Raw genomic sequence first — 18,278 nt, 5'->3', positions numbered from 1 at the left:
TAACAGAAGTAAAGCTTTTGAAGTGTTATTGAGAGAGAAAAAAATTAAACATCATTTTGAATTTATTTCGGTAGTGTTTATAACGGATTTCTGCTAACGGATAATAATAACAAAAACCTAGTTTTGTATTTATTATTTTTTTTATCGCTAATAATTTTGTTACAAAGGGAAGAAAATTTATACAAGCTAGACAATTTTTTTTTTAAAATTAATTTTGTTATTCATGGAAGGGAAAGAAATACTAAAATCATTGGATTCAAGAATAAAATAGTGAAATAACTCTTCTTCAAAAACTTGAAAATATGAATAAAAAATATTACTTATCATGCTATATTATTTTAAGAATATTTATAAATGTATTAATTTAATTTTAAAATGTAACAAATTAATATGCAGCCACTGTTAATACTATGAAAATGGGTATTTTATACAAACTGACACGATTGCAAAAGAAATTAAAGATTTAAATGTTGAAATGGAATTTAAAAATAATAAATAAAAATTTCCTTATTCGTAGATGTAGCGCGTAATTTGCATTGAGTGTAATCCTTGTTTCCTTTGCAGTATTTCTTCCTTTTTTTTATTATTTCCAATTGCAAGAGGGTTGACAATATAACAATAAAAGAACATACAAGGATTACAACAGAAATACAAAAAGTCATTTCCTCATTAAGCGTCTCCTTGTATCCTAATATCTCGCAGTGACCAAAGCTTCACGAATAGCTTTACGGTGAAGAGTGTGGTGGTCATTCATATAAAAAAAGGCCACAGAAGAAGACGCCATGGGGTGGTGAATCCATAGACATAATGCTTTCTTTTGCAATGCTTTTTTGACCTATTCCTTTTTTTTAATTTTAGGTCCTTAATGCAGAGCTTTATTCCCTGCTTGTTCGACTTTTTAACTCTCATAACTGCACCACAATCATCATTCCATCTCAGAGCTTCAATGTATCCTACTAGAATGATCAAACATAAATTTTGCAAATGAAGAATTTCCATATCAAATTTTTTTTTATCTCTTTTCAATTCAACATTTAGAACAACAGGAGGACTCCTAAAGCAAAACAAGGTGATTATCCAAGTTATTTACTAATTTTTTTTCTCTCTTGAATTTAAATGGATGTCAATGTTCAAATATTGTTTATTGAACACAGTGTTCCTATGTATTCTCATAGTTGATGAAAGAAGTAAATTTTATTTCAAAACTTTGTTAAATACAATTTACTAGTTCATTAACTATTATAAATAAAATCCGAAGTTTGGTGTCAGAAATAAATGGGTTTCCTTATCTAAAGTTCATCATTGAAAAAAAAATCCAACATACAGCCATGCATAGATTTAGTTGGCATTCTCTAAAATTGTTTCAATTTTTTTTCCTAAATAATCTTAAATTATGTGATGCAACACTAAAAAAGTTTAATCTGATAGTTTATTCAAATGCAACATTAATCAGAGTGTTTGGTAAAGTTCTGGATAAAATTTTCTTGACTTTTCTGAACTTCTATGTTAAAATTTTCATTTTTTTTTTTTTATATTTTGTTAAATTTGCTAGTTAAAGGAATATTTAAAAGCATGTGCTTAACATTAGGCTTTTCTTACCTTTTTATTTAAAAAAAAGTTTAAATATAAATTAAAGATTTATACTTGAAAAAAATTATGTAATTAAGTTTAACATATCTAACATCAAATAAATTAAGAAAATTATATAATGATACTAAAGCTGTAAACTATGCTTGGATTTAAATATGCGTTACAATTAAATATTACTTGTTTCACTAAATATTCACATATTAGAGGTAAAATTTTCCTTATTACTAAACTGAATGCGATTTTTATTATTATTACAACGCTAAACAAGGTGAAATTCTTTAGTTAAAGGGAAAGTTTAGAAAAGAAAAAATTGCACTGAAGTATGAAGCACACCTTTCTTAACAGCAAAAAATTTAGGATTTAAAACTGTATAATGAAAATTTTTATTTTCTCCTTAGAATTTACAATTTCTTCAAACATTTCCTTAAAAAATTTGACAGATAGTTTAATAACAGATCTATAGCCATATGCAAATGCTTTAATTCCATTTATTTATTGGGATTTCATAATTTCTTCAATTATCAAACATTTGCCTGGACTTAATTGACTAATAATTTAATAACACTTCTATATAAGCAAATCATTTCATTTATTTCACTTTTTTTTTACAAAATTTTTACAAAAATATAAAAAAAAGGCATATGAGAGAGCTTTATTTAGAACACAATGAAAAGTAAAATATGAGTGCATATTACATCGTAAAAATCTGTCATACAATTTAAAAAGCCTAAAATTTATATCACAGCTATATCTTGATTGTCACATTACCATCTTCTTCACCAAAATAAATTTTCTTTGCCATGTCAACAAATAGACCTGTTTCCACAACACCTATATGAAATATCAATCAAATATAGCATATAGAAAATAAAAAATTGTAGAAAATACTGAAGCAAAAAACATTTTATGGGCACTAGTAGTTAAAAATTTGTTAGGTATTGTTTAAGAAGAGTTTAAAAAATTTCAGCTTTCCAAATATAAATCCTGGATACTAGACCTGAAAACATACACTCGCCGCATGGCGAGTCAGCAAAAAAAAGTGGTGACTTAATTAAGTAACCAGTCACTTTTTCCCTTTGTCTTTACTGATTTATTTTTTTTTTATAAAATCGTTTAATGATGAAAATACATCAATGCAAGAAGACTCTGGAAAACAGAATTTTCATTAAAATGTTCAATATCTCCATTGAAAATTGTGATCCCTCAGGATCCATCAGTTTGAGATAGGAAAATTCATGTGAGAGGAGCTTTTTAACAATTCACATGTTTCAAAGAGGTAATGCATACAATTTTATCTCTGCAAACATTGCTAAATAAAGTTTAATAAAGCTAATATGAGTTTCTAATATGAGTTTTCTTAAAAATGTTATTTAATCCAAGCAAAACAAGTTTGCAAAAAGTGGCTATTAAATTAAAAGAACCTATTGATATCAGACACCAATGCATTCGGTTTGAAAGAAAAGTGGTTGCTAAGTTATTTAAGTGTACCAACCACTGATAACTAACAAAAAATTTTAATTTTCAGGTCTACCAGATACTTTTCATAATTCTCAAGAATACCATTTTCATCATATGTCATTGAAATTGTTTCTTTATGTCAATGTATAGCAAAACATTATTTTTTCTCCTTGCCTAATATATAGATGAACAGGATTATTTACTCAAGAAAAAGCATAAAAAATAATAAAAAATATGCAATAATTTAAGGAAATGCTTAAATATAATTTAAAAAATATAATTTTTTTTTAAAAAATCGTAATACTGTATTCTCTTAACTCACATCACACTATCAGCATAGAATTTTTCAGCTTTTTGAATAAATGTTAATATTGCCAAATTGGAAGACATAAGTACAAAAATGTATTAAGCACCAAAAAGAATAATAATAATAAATAAATAAATACACAAAAAATAATTCCTTAGAAAAAAAATATGTAAAACAGACAAAAATAGAAGAAAATTGAAGAATAAAGGAAGATATAATTAATTCACATGTCTTGAAATTCAACGCGAAAATCCTCAATCTTGAGCGCCATCAAAAAGCATAATTATGTCACAGATAAACAGTTGAATTATTCTGCTGAAAGGCACAGTTGTTACCTATACAGCTGTAGAGTAATTACCCAAGAAAGAACTTACACTTAAAGCCTGATAGTTTAAGTTAAAGTATAATTTGGAGAAAAAAATAATAAAATTAAAAAAAAAAACAAATTTTGTTTGATAATAGAAAATATCCCATCAATATGAACAATATTTTAGATTCCAATTCTCCAAACTTTAGATTTTGATTTTATATAGATTTGGAAATAAAAAAGATATAATTAGCTTTTGAATTTTACATAAATTACAAAATATTGTTGCAAATTTTTAAAAAAAGTCTCTTGGTATAAAACATTTTATTCAAAAAATAAAAAAATTAAATTTACTCATTCTATTTTATTTTATTAATGCTGCATTATAATAATAGTATACTTCTTAGTGGACTAAAGGAAAAACCATGACATTTTTTGGTACAGTATACATGTACCAGACTACTTTTAGAAAGAACAAACAAAAAAACTAAAAAATTTATAATTTGCTCTAATTAAATATAACAAGGGCTAATTTAAGGACTAATTCAAGGACTTGTAAAAAGAATAAATAAATAAAATACAGGTAATACTTTTAAATTCAGTTACTTTATTCTGAAAAAGAAGTTTTAACAATATTTCCAGCGGAATTTATTAATAAAGCACCTAGCAATTCATAACAGTTTGTGATTAATATTTAAAAAATTTTAATGATACTGTTCATCAAAAAAAATTGTCATATAATCATTTAGTTAACATTCCTTCACAACAATATTTATTTAAAATGTGCAAATATATAAAATATCTTTAATCAAATATTTCAAACAGGGATTTCACAACACAAATCAGAAATATTAGAACAAATAGCTAAAAAAAAAAAAGATGAATAACAAAAAATGCTTCCTTATCAGAAAAATAAAAAAAATTTCAATACAGCTACAAAATCTGTTGAAGTTCTATTATTTTAAAATAAATTTTAAAAAGAGAATTTGACACTTTATTAATTATTAAATCATTAGTACTAAAGATTACTTTTACTAATGCAACCTATGTCATTTTTGTACTTTTTAATAATTCCATTATTTTCAAGCATTTTTTTAATATAAAATAAATACGATATTTTGCCTTAAATATATTCAAATTTGTATTGATTCAATGGATTAAAGAAAACAAGAAATGTGTATTTCATAAAACTTAATTAATACTATTGAATATAATACTATTGAATTTTTATATTACATACAAGCATGGGGAGAAATTACTCTCTAACATATATCACTAAAATAAAATTTAAATGTTAAGTATTTATTTTAATGTTAAGTGAAGTTGTAAAGTCGCATTCGGCTGACCACCTGACCGGAACATCTGTTCCTGCACCCCAGAGCCCAAGGTCAAGAAAACTGAGATGGGCACAGTAGGCCTTGGCCCTCTATGGGCTGTCGCACCACTGAGTTTAGTTTAGTTAGAAGTTGTAAAGTAATATAAAAGCATATAGTTCTTTCTTTATTATTGTGTTAGCATATTTTTGGAACAAAAGTGGATATTTTTGAATTGTTATTGAAAACATTAATAGTTAAATGAAATAGTCAAATACTATAAAATACTTGGGAATAGCATAGTTCATTTCACTTAGCGATCAAATTGTTTTTTTAAAAAAAAACTTGTCTTTAAAAATAAAAACATTTCTTAAAAAAAAAAAAAAAAAAACTTTCTTTGTAACTTTGAAATTTCCAATATCAACTATTAACAAAAGAAATAAAATTAGCTCACTAACCTGGAAAGCATAATATTTTTTGATTCAGTGTCCTCCAGTCCGCACTTTTAATGGTGAATTTCCAATCCAAAATGAAATTTCCATTGTCAGTAACAAGTGGTCCCTAGAATATGAAAATGATAATGAAACCAAATACTGCCATGTTTGTAGATGATAAATACAGACATGAAAAACTGGCAGACAGAAACAAAAGCCGTATTTGCGGACAGCAAATATGTAAAACTTGGCAAAAAAAATCAAATAGTTCTAATGATTCTTGTTAAAATAATTTTTTTTGTCATTTGTACTTTTTTAATTTCATCCCATTTATCATTTTGTCATATCAATTTTTATTAGCTTTTTAGAAATTTAAATTTTTTTTAAAAATTAAAAACTGACTTATACAAATATAACATATTGTGTTACTATCGTAATACCTAGTTTTTAATTTTTAAAGAAATTTTAAACTTATGAAAGTTACTGATAATATGATTAAGTGTAAATGACACCAAATGTTATTTTAACAAAAGTTATTAAGAACTACCTGATTTATTTATTTTTTTAATTGAATATGTCTTTGATAAGAGATAAATGCTCTTGAGACTTAATAAAGAAAAAAACAATAATATTTCTTTGAGTTTGACACAAAATACATAATTAATCTTTTTTGTTTTAAATAACAATAATATAATAAGAATATAGAAAGAATACAAGAATATTTACTAATAAAGTATCAAACTTTTTTTAATCCTTCATTTAAGTAAGTTATTTTCTTCTAATGCACCTTAATGATTAAATAATTTGCAATAATTTAAAATTGCTGATTTAAATATAAAAAAGATTTTTAAAACAGAACATTCTAATTAATTTTTGAGTAACGAAAAGATAATTTCATTTCCTAGACAAAATTAGTAAAAATATTACAACTAATCATAAAATATACAGTTGTAACAAAATTTAACAAACTTAATTTCAGTTTGAAGCATCTAAATCAAGCTAAGTTTTAACAAAAAAACACACAAAAGAAAACTTGTAAATCAAGCAAAATAAATTGCAATTAAATTGATGACCAAAAATTTGTGTAACAAAGACATCAGTAGAGATTAGTGTAATAGTTTGTATAACAAGAATAATTAACAAGATAAAATTATATTAACATCGGCCACATAGCTATTTAAAATATAATTCAGAATTTTAAAATAATGAATGACTATCTCAACTGCAAAATATTGTAAAATGAGAAAATTGCGTACTGCATGGTGGATTATACTTTTGACTAATACCCAGGACTTACACAGTTCAATAGATTTTATTTTAAATTTTGATAAAAAAGGATAAATGAGCTTTATTTATCCTGATGGGACAAATGATTTAACTGGTGGGATAAATGAGATTCATTTATCACACCAGCTAATCAGTCCCATCATTCATTTATCCCCACAGTTTCATTTTGATAACAGTTCCATTTTATTGTTATTCTTTGCTGTATTGTTATTTTTGTTGTATTGTTTGTTACAAGTTATTTCACAAAAAAAAGGCTTATGTTTACTGAGATTTATATAACGCTAAACAATTTAAATCATATTTTAATACATGTCGATTTAATGCAATTATAATATGTCGATTTAAATTAAATAAATACAAATACAAACGATATCTAACTCTCCCGACATGACAGTGGTGATAAACAATTCGAAATATGTAATTGCTTGAATATGTTAACAATGCAAATAATTGAAAATACAGAAAAGAAAAATAGCTTAAAAGACCTAGCCAGAATATTTTCAAAGGAAAATTAAATTTATATTTTAATTCCATATTTGAATTTTGTAATAATTTAACATAGAGTAAAGCAATAGCATAGCTGCTATTATTTCACAACAGAAATAGAGGGAGGAAGGGTTATAAACAAATATAAGCAAGAATAGGAAATTTCTCAAAAAAATTTAATAATGCTAACGTTTTATTGAAAATCAGGAAAAACATGTGGTTCATGTGGTAAGAAAATATGTACAACATTAATACACACTTGAACATGACTAAATCAATTAAAAATTAACAGTCTTACTGATAACATTTTAATGATTAAATTATTATGATTGATGAAAGTTATACTTACAGCTTTAGCTTTTGCCATTCTTAATTCAGCAGGTCCTCCCATAGCTTCTAATCTCCTTTTAATTGGCATATAAGCCATTGGTATAACTTCAATAGGTATGCCTTTTGTCCAATTAGTTCCAAGAAATGTAGAGTCTTTCCTACATTATAACCATGAAGCAAACAAAATTTAAAACATAAATGTATGCAATATACATAGAAATAACTAAAAAAATGTAAACTGTTTAATTAAAGTTCTATAACATGCACTCTTTAGAAACAGATAACTGTTTTTAACAAGCAACTCCTTAATCCTGGTGTTAGAAGAAAAAAAACTCATTCAAAAAAAAAAAAAAAGAATAGCACATATCCATATGTTTATTTTGTACTCACACTAGTTTAAAATAATGAAAAATCAAAATTATAAATAATCAAAATAATAAATAAATCATAAATAAATGTGGAAATAGTATTGAATATTGCGGAGTTCATGAATAAAATTATTCAGTCATTAAGAGCTATATTTATAAAACTATGTAATACTTGATTAATGAATTATTCAATTAGAATTTAATTTAAAAAATTATTAATCAATATATTTTTGTTTATTATAAGAAACAGTAGATCTATACAAAAATATGTATCCTCATTACAGTGAGTTTAAGCAATTAGGTATGTGTTTTTATTCATTAAAATCTACCTTTTTAATTAGTCAAACTCCATAGTGTTTAGATAACTTTTACTTTATTCAAGAAATTTGTCAACAAAAAAAAAAATTAGAAAAGTTTATTAGGTAATAATAACTAAACAATTTCTTTTAGATGTCGTTTTTTGGTATCCAGGCAAATAGCAAACTCTGCTTTTTCCCTAATTCATTCTAATATATTTTCTCTATAGTAATATGCAATACCAATGACAAAAAAATTGCAAATATGGATTTTGCTATTCATTAATCACCAATTTAGAGATTTAAAATGGCCTGATAAATAAGTTTAAACTACAAAAAAAAAAAAAAAACACTGAATATTAAATGCAAATTTAACAGTTTATAAGCTTGTTATACACATAGTTGCATATTTATGAAATCCAGTAGATTTCTGTCAAAAGTCATAGAAATTATAGGCACAGTATATCAAAAAATTGCTATGTGTACATTGTCAAATTTAAAAACTTAAAATATGCTAACATTAAATATTAGCTGTGTTAAGCCAACCTGAGAAAAAAAAAATTTGTTATTCAAGTAGTTACAGGCTTTGGCAAAAATTCTTAGTAACAATTAATAAATCTTTACTACTTAAGATACAGCACTTAGTAAAGCTTGAGGGACACAATGCTTACTAAACATTTAATATGATTAGAAGAAAGCCACATTTTTTCAAATTATATGAAATATCTGGCGAGCAGTCAACTAATTGCATAAAACTTTACCAAAATGAAATTAATACATCCAACTTGAGTCCGAACAAGAATCAAATTAATAGATTTAAAAAAGTTGAAGTAGAAAAGTTGGCTAAAAATTCCTCCAATTGTGCAAAGAGTAACCATTTGTACTTTTTCTTTAAATACACGTTTATCATTTTTTCATTGCATACAATAGCTACAGCATTGAGATTAAAGAATTTGTATCAATATCAAAATCACTGAAAACAGCTTAATTTCATTTTAAATTAGCATGCAGCACAATAAAGTATTTTGGAAACATCAACTAAGATCACAAAAATATGAAAAGATGCATATAAAAATGTCTGGTCAGTTTTTGTTGCAAAATAAAATAATAATAATAGTATTCTTTATAATGTAATATTCTTCATAACGTAATTTTATTTGTGATATAAGTGAGCGTATCTGCCACTACAAAAATATAATTTCAATTCACCAGTATGTATAACTCGATTCTATGGTGGAGTACCTTTTCATAGATGAAGGTTGACAGTGTTTTCACTACAGCGCGAGAATCTCGCACATTTTCTTCTTTTCTCGCATTAAAAAATTATCACCGCGAGAAATTCGTGCATTCTATAAATCAATTTCAAAATTGGCGAATTTCTCGCATTACGCCATTTAGAATAAAATCTGTTTCACTTTTCTTCCCGGATGTTTCATTAATTGCAACATCTGCTCCGTTATCTATCTTCCCTATTTACCAGTATAGTTCAGAACCTTTTCGAACAACAGAACACAGCCCCTCCGAAGCACGGAACACCTTTCAGAACACATTTCTCTGCTACCACGTGTTTACCGTAGGTGAGGTTTTCTTCATGTAAGACGTTCAAATTCTTTATGCACTAATGTAAGATGGACAAATACCTCGTAAAGGCAAAATATTCTATGATGATGCAGCAAAAATATTCAATGCTTTAAAAAATAGAAGATGTTAAAAATGTATCATAATTAAGGAAATGATTTTTTTCCAAGTCTATTTGTGTTTTTTTAGTTTTTAGAAATCTCACTTAACTTTTTGAAATCTCACCCTGTTTTTGAGAAAGGGTGAGAAATTCTCACCCATTTTTTTTCTATGAAGAAAACACTGGTTGACATTGTCGAAAGCTACCAACCCCTGGACATGATGGGAAAACGCCTAACTTGGCAGAAACGCCCGCGGTGATTTGACATGCCTACTTCGATGGATGGTCCACATTGAACAGTTGATTTGCTACTTGTGACTGCGACATTGCCTTCCTCAAGCTGTTGCTTCTCAGTCTCGATCACACATAAAATACAACATATACACTCGACTGCTAAAAAAGAACACACGGGTGACCATGACCGCAAACTTAATACAGATCCCACAATCAGCACTAAAAAAGTACAATGATCTTAATACAGCTCTCTCGGCTTCTTACAAAACAGCAATGAATCAACTAGTGGTATCCGTTCATTGAATTCTATCACAGATATAATTCTGGTGGGGGAGTACTGTAGTGTACCTACCACTAGAAAAATATAATTCCAATTCACTAGTATGTAAGACATGTTAACTCGATTCTATGGTAGGGAATATGAATTTTCATAGATGAAGGTTGACATTGTCGATAGCTACATCTCCACAGTAAGATTCTTTGTAATGTAATATCATTATTGCAAAAAAAAAAAAAACTGTTAGATGAAAACACCTTATTTGGCTACACATGATTTGAAATTTACAAATTCATTTTAATTCAGCATGACTTTGTTATAGAAAATTACTATTCTAACAGGGTGATTAATAGGAAACACAAAATAGAAGATTAAATAAACTTGATAAATTTAAAAATAATAATGACAGGATTATAAAGTTATATCATCTTACCTACTATCAGCTACTATAATTAAATTATTTGTACATGAGGCAACTATTTTTTCTTGCGTTAAACATCCGCCTCCACCTTTGATCAACGCCAAATTAGCATCAACTTCATCAGCACCATCAAACACATAATCCAACTGTGAAAATTAAATTTGGGCAGAATAAATAAGTAATCTTTCAATTTATAAAATTTTGTTAAATAATTCAATGAATTTATTAATTATTTACTATGGATAAACAATTCATTATATATTAGTTAGCTTATATTAGTTAGCTAACTAATTATACTACTAACTATCAATAGCTAGTTTTCTCCTAATAAATATAGAAGAGAAATTCCCAATTATTTACAGATTGATAAAATAATCTTGCTAATTTCAACAGTTAATTAAATTTTGAAAAAGTTATGTTTAGATAAAAATGACTATAAATATTGTAAACCACAGCAGTTACAAGACTGTGATCATAATTTAAAACAGGGTTGGCAAGTTTTTGACACATGACGGTTTTTACCATGTCAAAAAACCCTCTGTCAAAAACCCATAGTTACGGTAAAACTGTATTTTTATTTGAGTTTGACTGCTTGTAATTTAAATTAATTCATTTTTGGGCAAAAAAATTAGAAAAAAAGTTGTTAAAAGATATTTAAGAACAGATTCTTGCATTTTCCCATTATGATTATATCAAAACATACTATTTGAAGTAAAATATTAGGATACTAAACAAAATTTTCAACATTTTCCAAGCATCAAGAATCTTTTTGAATTCTGGACTCATCCATACTAAACTCAGAAATTGACTGGGCAATGAAAAATGCGCAAAATTAGTCACTTGCTATCGTATGCTTCGGCACAGTGATCCCGACTACTGTAATCAAGTAATTTTGTTTGTAATTAAGTTTTGTTTAATAAGCTTTTTCAAATGAATAAAAGTTTTTAACTTGACAAAATAGCAGTAATTCTTGACTTAGAGTTTGTTAGTAGTTACAAGTTTTGAAAGTTTTGTTTAGCTTATTTCTAATATTTAAGAAATGCCAAATTTTAAATTCTTCTTATTAGTTCTTGAATTTATTAATAGTTCCAAGCTTTTTTGTTTGTTTGTTTATTTCTAACTATTAAGAAGTGCAAAATTTTTAATCCTTTGCAAATCAAGCTATAATGATAAAAGTAAGTATCACTATTTTCAATAAGTATATTACAATATTACTGTATGAATGTATATCCTTCTATAAGAATACATGTATATAATTGCAAAATCAATAGCAATCATTTACAACATTCATTTATAAAGGCAATTATGTGAAAATAATATATTGTCCGCTATATGCCATAAATTAAAGAAAGCAGTAGGTTTTTGACGGTTTTTACCACTGTCATGTCAAAAACCAGTTATTGATGGCAAAGACCCAACCCTGAATTAAAATTAACAGCAGATTCACTTTGTAAATCTGGATTTTGAAATTAACAATGTTTACTAAATATTCATTAGTAAATGCTATGAAGTTTTAAAAATAAAAGGGGGGAGAAGAAAACAATGGATAAATTAATAGAAAGGTTACCTATAAAAAGTAAAACTGTGGCATATAAAAGATGTATTACCTATTATATGAATAAGTTTTAAAATCTAAATTATTTATCTTTACTAAATCTACACAAAAATTTTCAACATTAAAATGGGAACAAAACCCATACATTTTTTACTCTTCAAGGAAGCTTTATTAAACCATCTAGGACAGAGGTGACACACATGATATGCATGACAGTAGATAGCATGCGACAGGTATTTCGATGGTAAATACACATTAAATTATTTATACTCATTTAAGTTGCACGTAAACAACTTTAATAGTCCAAAAATACTTCAAAAATTATTTAAATATTACAAACTAATCACAGAATAAATAAAGTCATGCTTATTTTCGTTCAAACTCATGGGTGCAAGTTGGAAAAAAGGCCAAGACTGAAAATTTTTTGACTGAAATACCTAACATATACAATACCCCCTCGACATATGCAAACTATCTAAGAAAGCTTTACCATAATCAGGGCTTAATCCAGGTTTTCAATCCTAGTACCTATTTTTGTGAGAGAAAAATGATTTTTGTGGAAAAAAAAATTTTTTTTGTGAAAATTTAGTATTGCTAAAAAAAACATAAAAACTACATATGTATACAAAAAGTACAATACTATAAAAAACATTCACATATTGCTCAAGGAATTGCTTATAAGACAGCTTGCAGATTAATTACATTTATTAATTCAATGTAAATTATACAGCCAGCCAGCATAGAAATTATGGAATTTACTATACAGATTAATATTATGGTTAAAAATTAGATTTATATAAAGTTTAAAAATTTTTTTTAACTTACTTACTAATAAAATTTATTGAACTTATTATGATTAAGAAATTATTATTTTGATATTGTGCTAACTTTTACTTTTGAATTAGTGGTTGAAAAAATAATAGAAATACAGAATACATAGATAAAATTATAATAACCGCTAATAATAACCGCTCGGAAAACTATTCAGCACTTAAATTCCTTCGAACTTTTTTTTTTATTTTCGTGAAGATGCGTTTTTTTTGCTTCAAAGTTTGTTGAAATACTGATTTTTATTTTATTTTGTGAAGGTACCGATTCGTTTTTTAAAATTTTGTGAAGGTACCGATTCTTTTTTTAAAATTTTGTGAAGGTACCGAAAAACGGTACCAAAATCGACCTAGATTAAGCCCTGATAATACATCAAGTTTAAATACTGTACAAAAAATATTTTTTCATCTGTCTTTTGATAAAATAACAACAGGACATAAGAAAGTAGACCAATAACGTAGACCTAAAAAATATTTTTAAGGACAGAAAAAAAAAAATTCCGATTTCCGTCTTCGAGTCAGTCTTGTTTCCGTCTTACTTCCGTCCGCGGACATTTTCGAAAGACAGAAATCCGTCCTGGGGACGGAAGACTTGCACCCATGTTCAAACTGGACAGCTTAAAATTTTAAAGCCTAGGAGGCAATTTGTCAATTACATATCCAATGAAAAGTAAATTAGTTTAGAACAGGAAAGTAAATTAGCGTTCGAATTTTGTTTAGTATTAAACAAATTGCTTGAATAAGTTTAGTATGAAAAGTAATTTAACTTGAAGGAAAAAAATATTGTATGTTCCTCAGGGCAGAATAAATTCTTTCTTTAGTATCTGCATACATTAATTAGGTATTTAAGAGTTTTAAAAGCATGTGTATTCAAATAAACATAAAACTAAAAGGAAATAATTAAAATATGCTTATTACCAGCAAATTATTTAATATACAGCTAATAGAAAATAATAATTTAACACTTTCACACCAATCTTGCACAATTTTAGTCTCTAATTTTATTTATTGTCTAATTAGAAATATAATAATTTACATACATCCCCTTTCATTACTTCTTTGGGTAAAACCTTCACTTAAAAAGATCCCACCCTAAAGAATATATTTATAAAAATATAATGATTTATTTAAAAAAAATAACTTATTATTTAAATCAATGATTTTTTTTTTTTTTTTAAATCACAATTGATTAATTCACAAGAATTAAAATAGCAGCTTATTAGAAACCTGACACTAATTAACTGCAAGTAAGCTAGCACAACATTCGAAAAAAGTTCGCAAACTCTGATTTAGGAAATACTTATTAGAATTTCTTTAACAACTGTAATCTTTTGATTTTATCAGAAACTTTTCACAGCTTAATTTGGCATATTTAAGTACCATTGCAGCCAATTTTTTTCGAAAAAAGGAGGATCACTGTTGTACTTTTTATAAAAAGAGCAAATTTACTCTAGGGACAGCCATAATCTGTTATACTAAATTTCACCGATCTAATAAAGCATACCTGCCAGCCCCCTATTTTTATTTTAAAAAAATACAGAAGCTTTACAACAAAATTGCAGAAGTTATTTAAAATGCAAAAGATTTTGCATGTTTTTAATTTTAATTCTTTATTCAAAGAATCAACAGTTTAGTGAATTAACGTAAGCCTCGATCAGATTTATAACGAACTGTTATAGTTTTATAGTTGTAACGTAATAGTTTTCCCATTGTTGGTTACGAAGTTATTTTTCTACAGCTGTGAAAGTGATATTGGAGTCTTTAATACACTATTTAAAAAAATTGAAGGAAATGATCAGAACAAGTGGACAAGAACAAGTGGAATATAAAGTAACACAATCAGCTGAAATAAATCCAAAATAAAAATATCCCTTTTTTGTATAATCACTTCTAAAACAAATATATAGGATGGTAAATAAAAGATGCGAGTCATCTATAGTTATCCAAAATGTAGACGATTTTAGTCTCAGTTCAAAAAAGCAAAATATGGGACTGAATGCAAAAACATTTCAGCAAAATGCAGAAGAGTTGGCAGCTAGTGTATATAAATGTCCAAATAATTAATCAGTAATGTTGTTCAATGCAGGAAATGTTTCTTTAAAAAAAAAAAATTTAATAGTTTTTAAGAAGTTTTGTTTTAGTATTTATCATTGAAAAATTCATTCTAAAAAGCATAAAAGTCATATGTTATAAATCATGAAAAAATATAGAACTTAATGTTGCAAACTTAGAAAACAATATTTATAATGACAAAATATTTTTTTTAGTAAATAATAAATTAAATAGTAAGAGGAAATAAATATATTCTTATTAGGTTGACAAAATGAGTAATTAAAATACTTTTTAGGGGATAAATAAATAACTCAAAAATATACCTCTTGGTATTCTTCAAGATCACTAAGCAGCAAATTAAACTCTCTGATAAGTTGTTTTGCCTAAAAAAACAATAACAATCAATTTTATAAATAAATGCATAAAATAATTAACTATTTGATAACTCTATCACAAACTAAAATATGAACTTTCTACATGAAATTCAAAAATATGAAAATAGATATTTTCATCTTATTTATCACATTATTTAATAATTCAGTATATTTTTCATATGTAATACAATTAGTTGTTGCCAGTTTCTCTAAGAAACATTATAATTACTACTTCTAATTGCACAGTACTACAGCCCGATGTAAGCCTTGACTTACTGAACAATATTGTTCCAAACCTTCCTATTTATGGCTTTTAACTTTCAGTTTTTGAACTTTAAGGTGGTTAAATTTTTAGTGGCATTGTCTAATTTTCTCTTTTTTCCTCTTGGTCCCCAGTTGAAAGATTTCTATTTTAAAAGTTATCTTAAATTTCTATAATCATTGAACTTTTCAATTTGTCACAACCATACCAAATGCATGGATTTAATAAATAAAATTATGTTTTTAATCTGATTAAATCGTCAATGTATGGATTTAATAAATAAATTTATGTTTTTTAGTCTGATTAAATTGTCATGTTCATTATTGTTTCTTTCCTCCACTTTCCTTTCAAAGATAAATAGTTTAGATTAGTTTTTATCTGTCAGAGATCACTGCCATACGTAACTATAGCTCTTTAACCTATCTTCCTTAGAAGTTTGTTCTTGAATATTGACTCTATATCTCGAATGTTCTTGAATAACTAGCATCTATTTATAAAAATTCTTAAATGAAATAAACTTAAGTTCATTTTCTTATTCTAATAGGAGTCATTTTAATTCATTTCATGCATGCATTTGTAATCACTCAACAAACAACACAAATATATTATATAATCTCAAACTTAATGAAGAAATAAACTAACATTAAGATATTTTTACCCTTAAGACATTAACTAATATGATGTAGTCAAATGAGAATCGCCAGGTTATATCTACACCTATTAAGTACTGCACAAGACTTGTGCACTTATATGCTGCACAAGTCTTAATGTCTACTTGACATTAAAATACATAAGTTTTCTTCATAAGTGACTCTCTTCATACAAAATTGTGGTCTCTTTATCGCTTCTCCTCTTTTTTTCATTTATTGGAATGGAATCTAAATTCAACATTTTTTATAATGCTGAGATATATATTATTTAAAAATGATGAGCTTGACTATTCAAACAATATTACAATTTTTACAAACAAAAATAAAAATTACCTGAAATGATGTAGGTATACACGGAATTTTCAAGTTCTTTTCCTTAACAATTCTTGCTAAAAAGACAAATGAAATACTATAAATTAATTTGTGAAGCATAAATTTTATTTGTCTAATCATTTCAAAACTTACAAATAAAATAATGATGAACATTAATGTTTTCCTGTAAAAATTTTATCTTTTGATCGTATGACAATATTATCAGTCATATAATCACAAAACTTAAAAATAGCCTAAAGATCTTGATACATTTTAAAATATTCACGATTGACCAGTAACAGATGATTACTTTCAACTTTTGAGAATTTTGGAAACCTCTTTAAAGCATAAAGATCATTTTATTTAATGCAATGTAATTTTTAAAGAATCTTAAATTAAGCATTTTACTCAACTGTAACTAATAGATATTAGTATTCTATTAAAATTTCAAAGAGTATTAAGTATTTACATTTAATATAAATAGAATAAACAATAACACAAACCTAATTCTTCAACTGCATAAACAATAGTAGACCCACTTCCGATTCCGACAACACAATTCCCCTAAAATAAAATTTCCCAAAAGATTTCCAAATCATTAACAAAAAATTCACTATGAAAATAAGTAGGTAAGTAAATGATTGGAAAAATTAATAACTTTTTTGTCATTTGTGCCTTTGCTTATGATAAAGATTAATATAAATAGAGAGAATTAATACAATCATAGATATTTTTAAAATCATACAGATAAAAATAATGTATAAAAATATATATATAAAAAACATTTAAATTATTTCTAAAAGAAGAATGAATGGCTAATTTACTAACGAAATAGCAAGCTAATAAATTACAGTGCAGAAATACTTAATGATAATTGAAATAGCACTAAAAAAATTCCCAATAAATTAGTCATCATCAATTATTTGTACTATTTATACTTCTTATTTAATTAACGAAATATGGAGAACAATTGAATTAGAACAGCTAAGTTTTAAATCCTTTTTTCTACGTTGGTAGATATAAATGAAAGAGACATTCCTAATATTAAATTAAAACTTGCAAGTATTATTAATTGATAAAGAAAAATTATGCATACTGATATGTGATCTTTAATAGCTTGACAAGCTGCTGCTTTTTTCGCTGCTTCTTGAGGATCCATGGCCGTAAAATTTGATGCAGTTCTGTTCAAGTTAAAATGAAATGGTTTGATAAATGTAAAAAAATTTCTACAGATAATAAAATAACGCATTCAGATAAATTAGGAATGTCTTTTACTCATCGTGATTTCTAGATAATTATCGTTTCCAATGTAAATATTTGGAATAAAACTACGTCTAAAGAAATCGTTTGAACCAGTTTTTTCCGTTTACATTCAAATGAAAGTACAAAATATAAGAGTTACCTCTGATTCAAGTTTATTCAGTTCGATCGGTCTAAACTGGAAAAATTTTTAAACTCAA

At 26.1% G+C, this 18,278-nt stretch overlaps 1 protein-coding gene across 1 annotated transcript; it reads right to left on the bottom strand.

The window, feature by feature from the left end:
* Positions 1–2,161: 2,161 nt before the first annotated feature.
* On the bottom strand, positions 2,162–18,258 carry Rpi (Ribose-5-phosphate isomerase). Its single transcript, XM_043043498.3, has 8 exons — positions 17,915–18,258; positions 17,322–17,382; positions 16,840–16,895; positions 15,544–15,603; positions 10,799–10,932; positions 7,532–7,670; positions 5,434–5,536; positions 2,162–2,421 (listed from the first exon to the last, which is right to left on the bottom strand). The coding sequence occupies exons 1-8, from the start codon at positions 18,065–18,067 to the stop codon at positions 2,336–2,338; spliced, it is 792 nt and encodes a 263-aa protein (XP_042899432.2). The 5' UTR covers positions 18,068–18,258; the 3' UTR covers positions 2,162–2,335.
* Between the last annotated feature and the right edge of the window lie 20 nt (positions 18,259–18,278).

This window comes from Parasteatoda tepidariorum, chromosome 2 (assembly GCF_982258835.1).
Source record: "Parasteatoda tepidariorum strain Cologne lab strain chromosome 2, Ptep-v5.0, whole genome shotgun sequence".
Classification (NCBI taxonomy): Eukaryota; Metazoa; Arthropoda; class Arachnida; order Araneae; family Theridiidae; genus Parasteatoda; species Parasteatoda tepidariorum.
This window is presented reverse-complemented; position numbering and strand designations above follow the sequence as displayed.

What these genes read in the sequence shown, in the direction of transcription:
- Rpi (XM_043043498.3), bottom strand. Translation starts at nt 18,067, where the DNA reads ATGCGTTATTTTATTATCTGTAGAAATTTTTTTACATTTATCAAACCA. An exon ending in CTATTAAAGATCACATATCA is followed by an intron (nt 17,383 to 17,914) that starts GTATGCATAATT and finishes ATTTTATTTTAG; the next exon opens with GGGAATTGTGTTGTCGGAAT. An exon ending in ATTATAGTAGCTGATAGTAG is followed by an intron (nt 7,671 to 10,798) that starts GTAAGATGATAT and finishes GTTATAATGTAG; the next exon opens with GAAAGACTCTACATTTCTTG.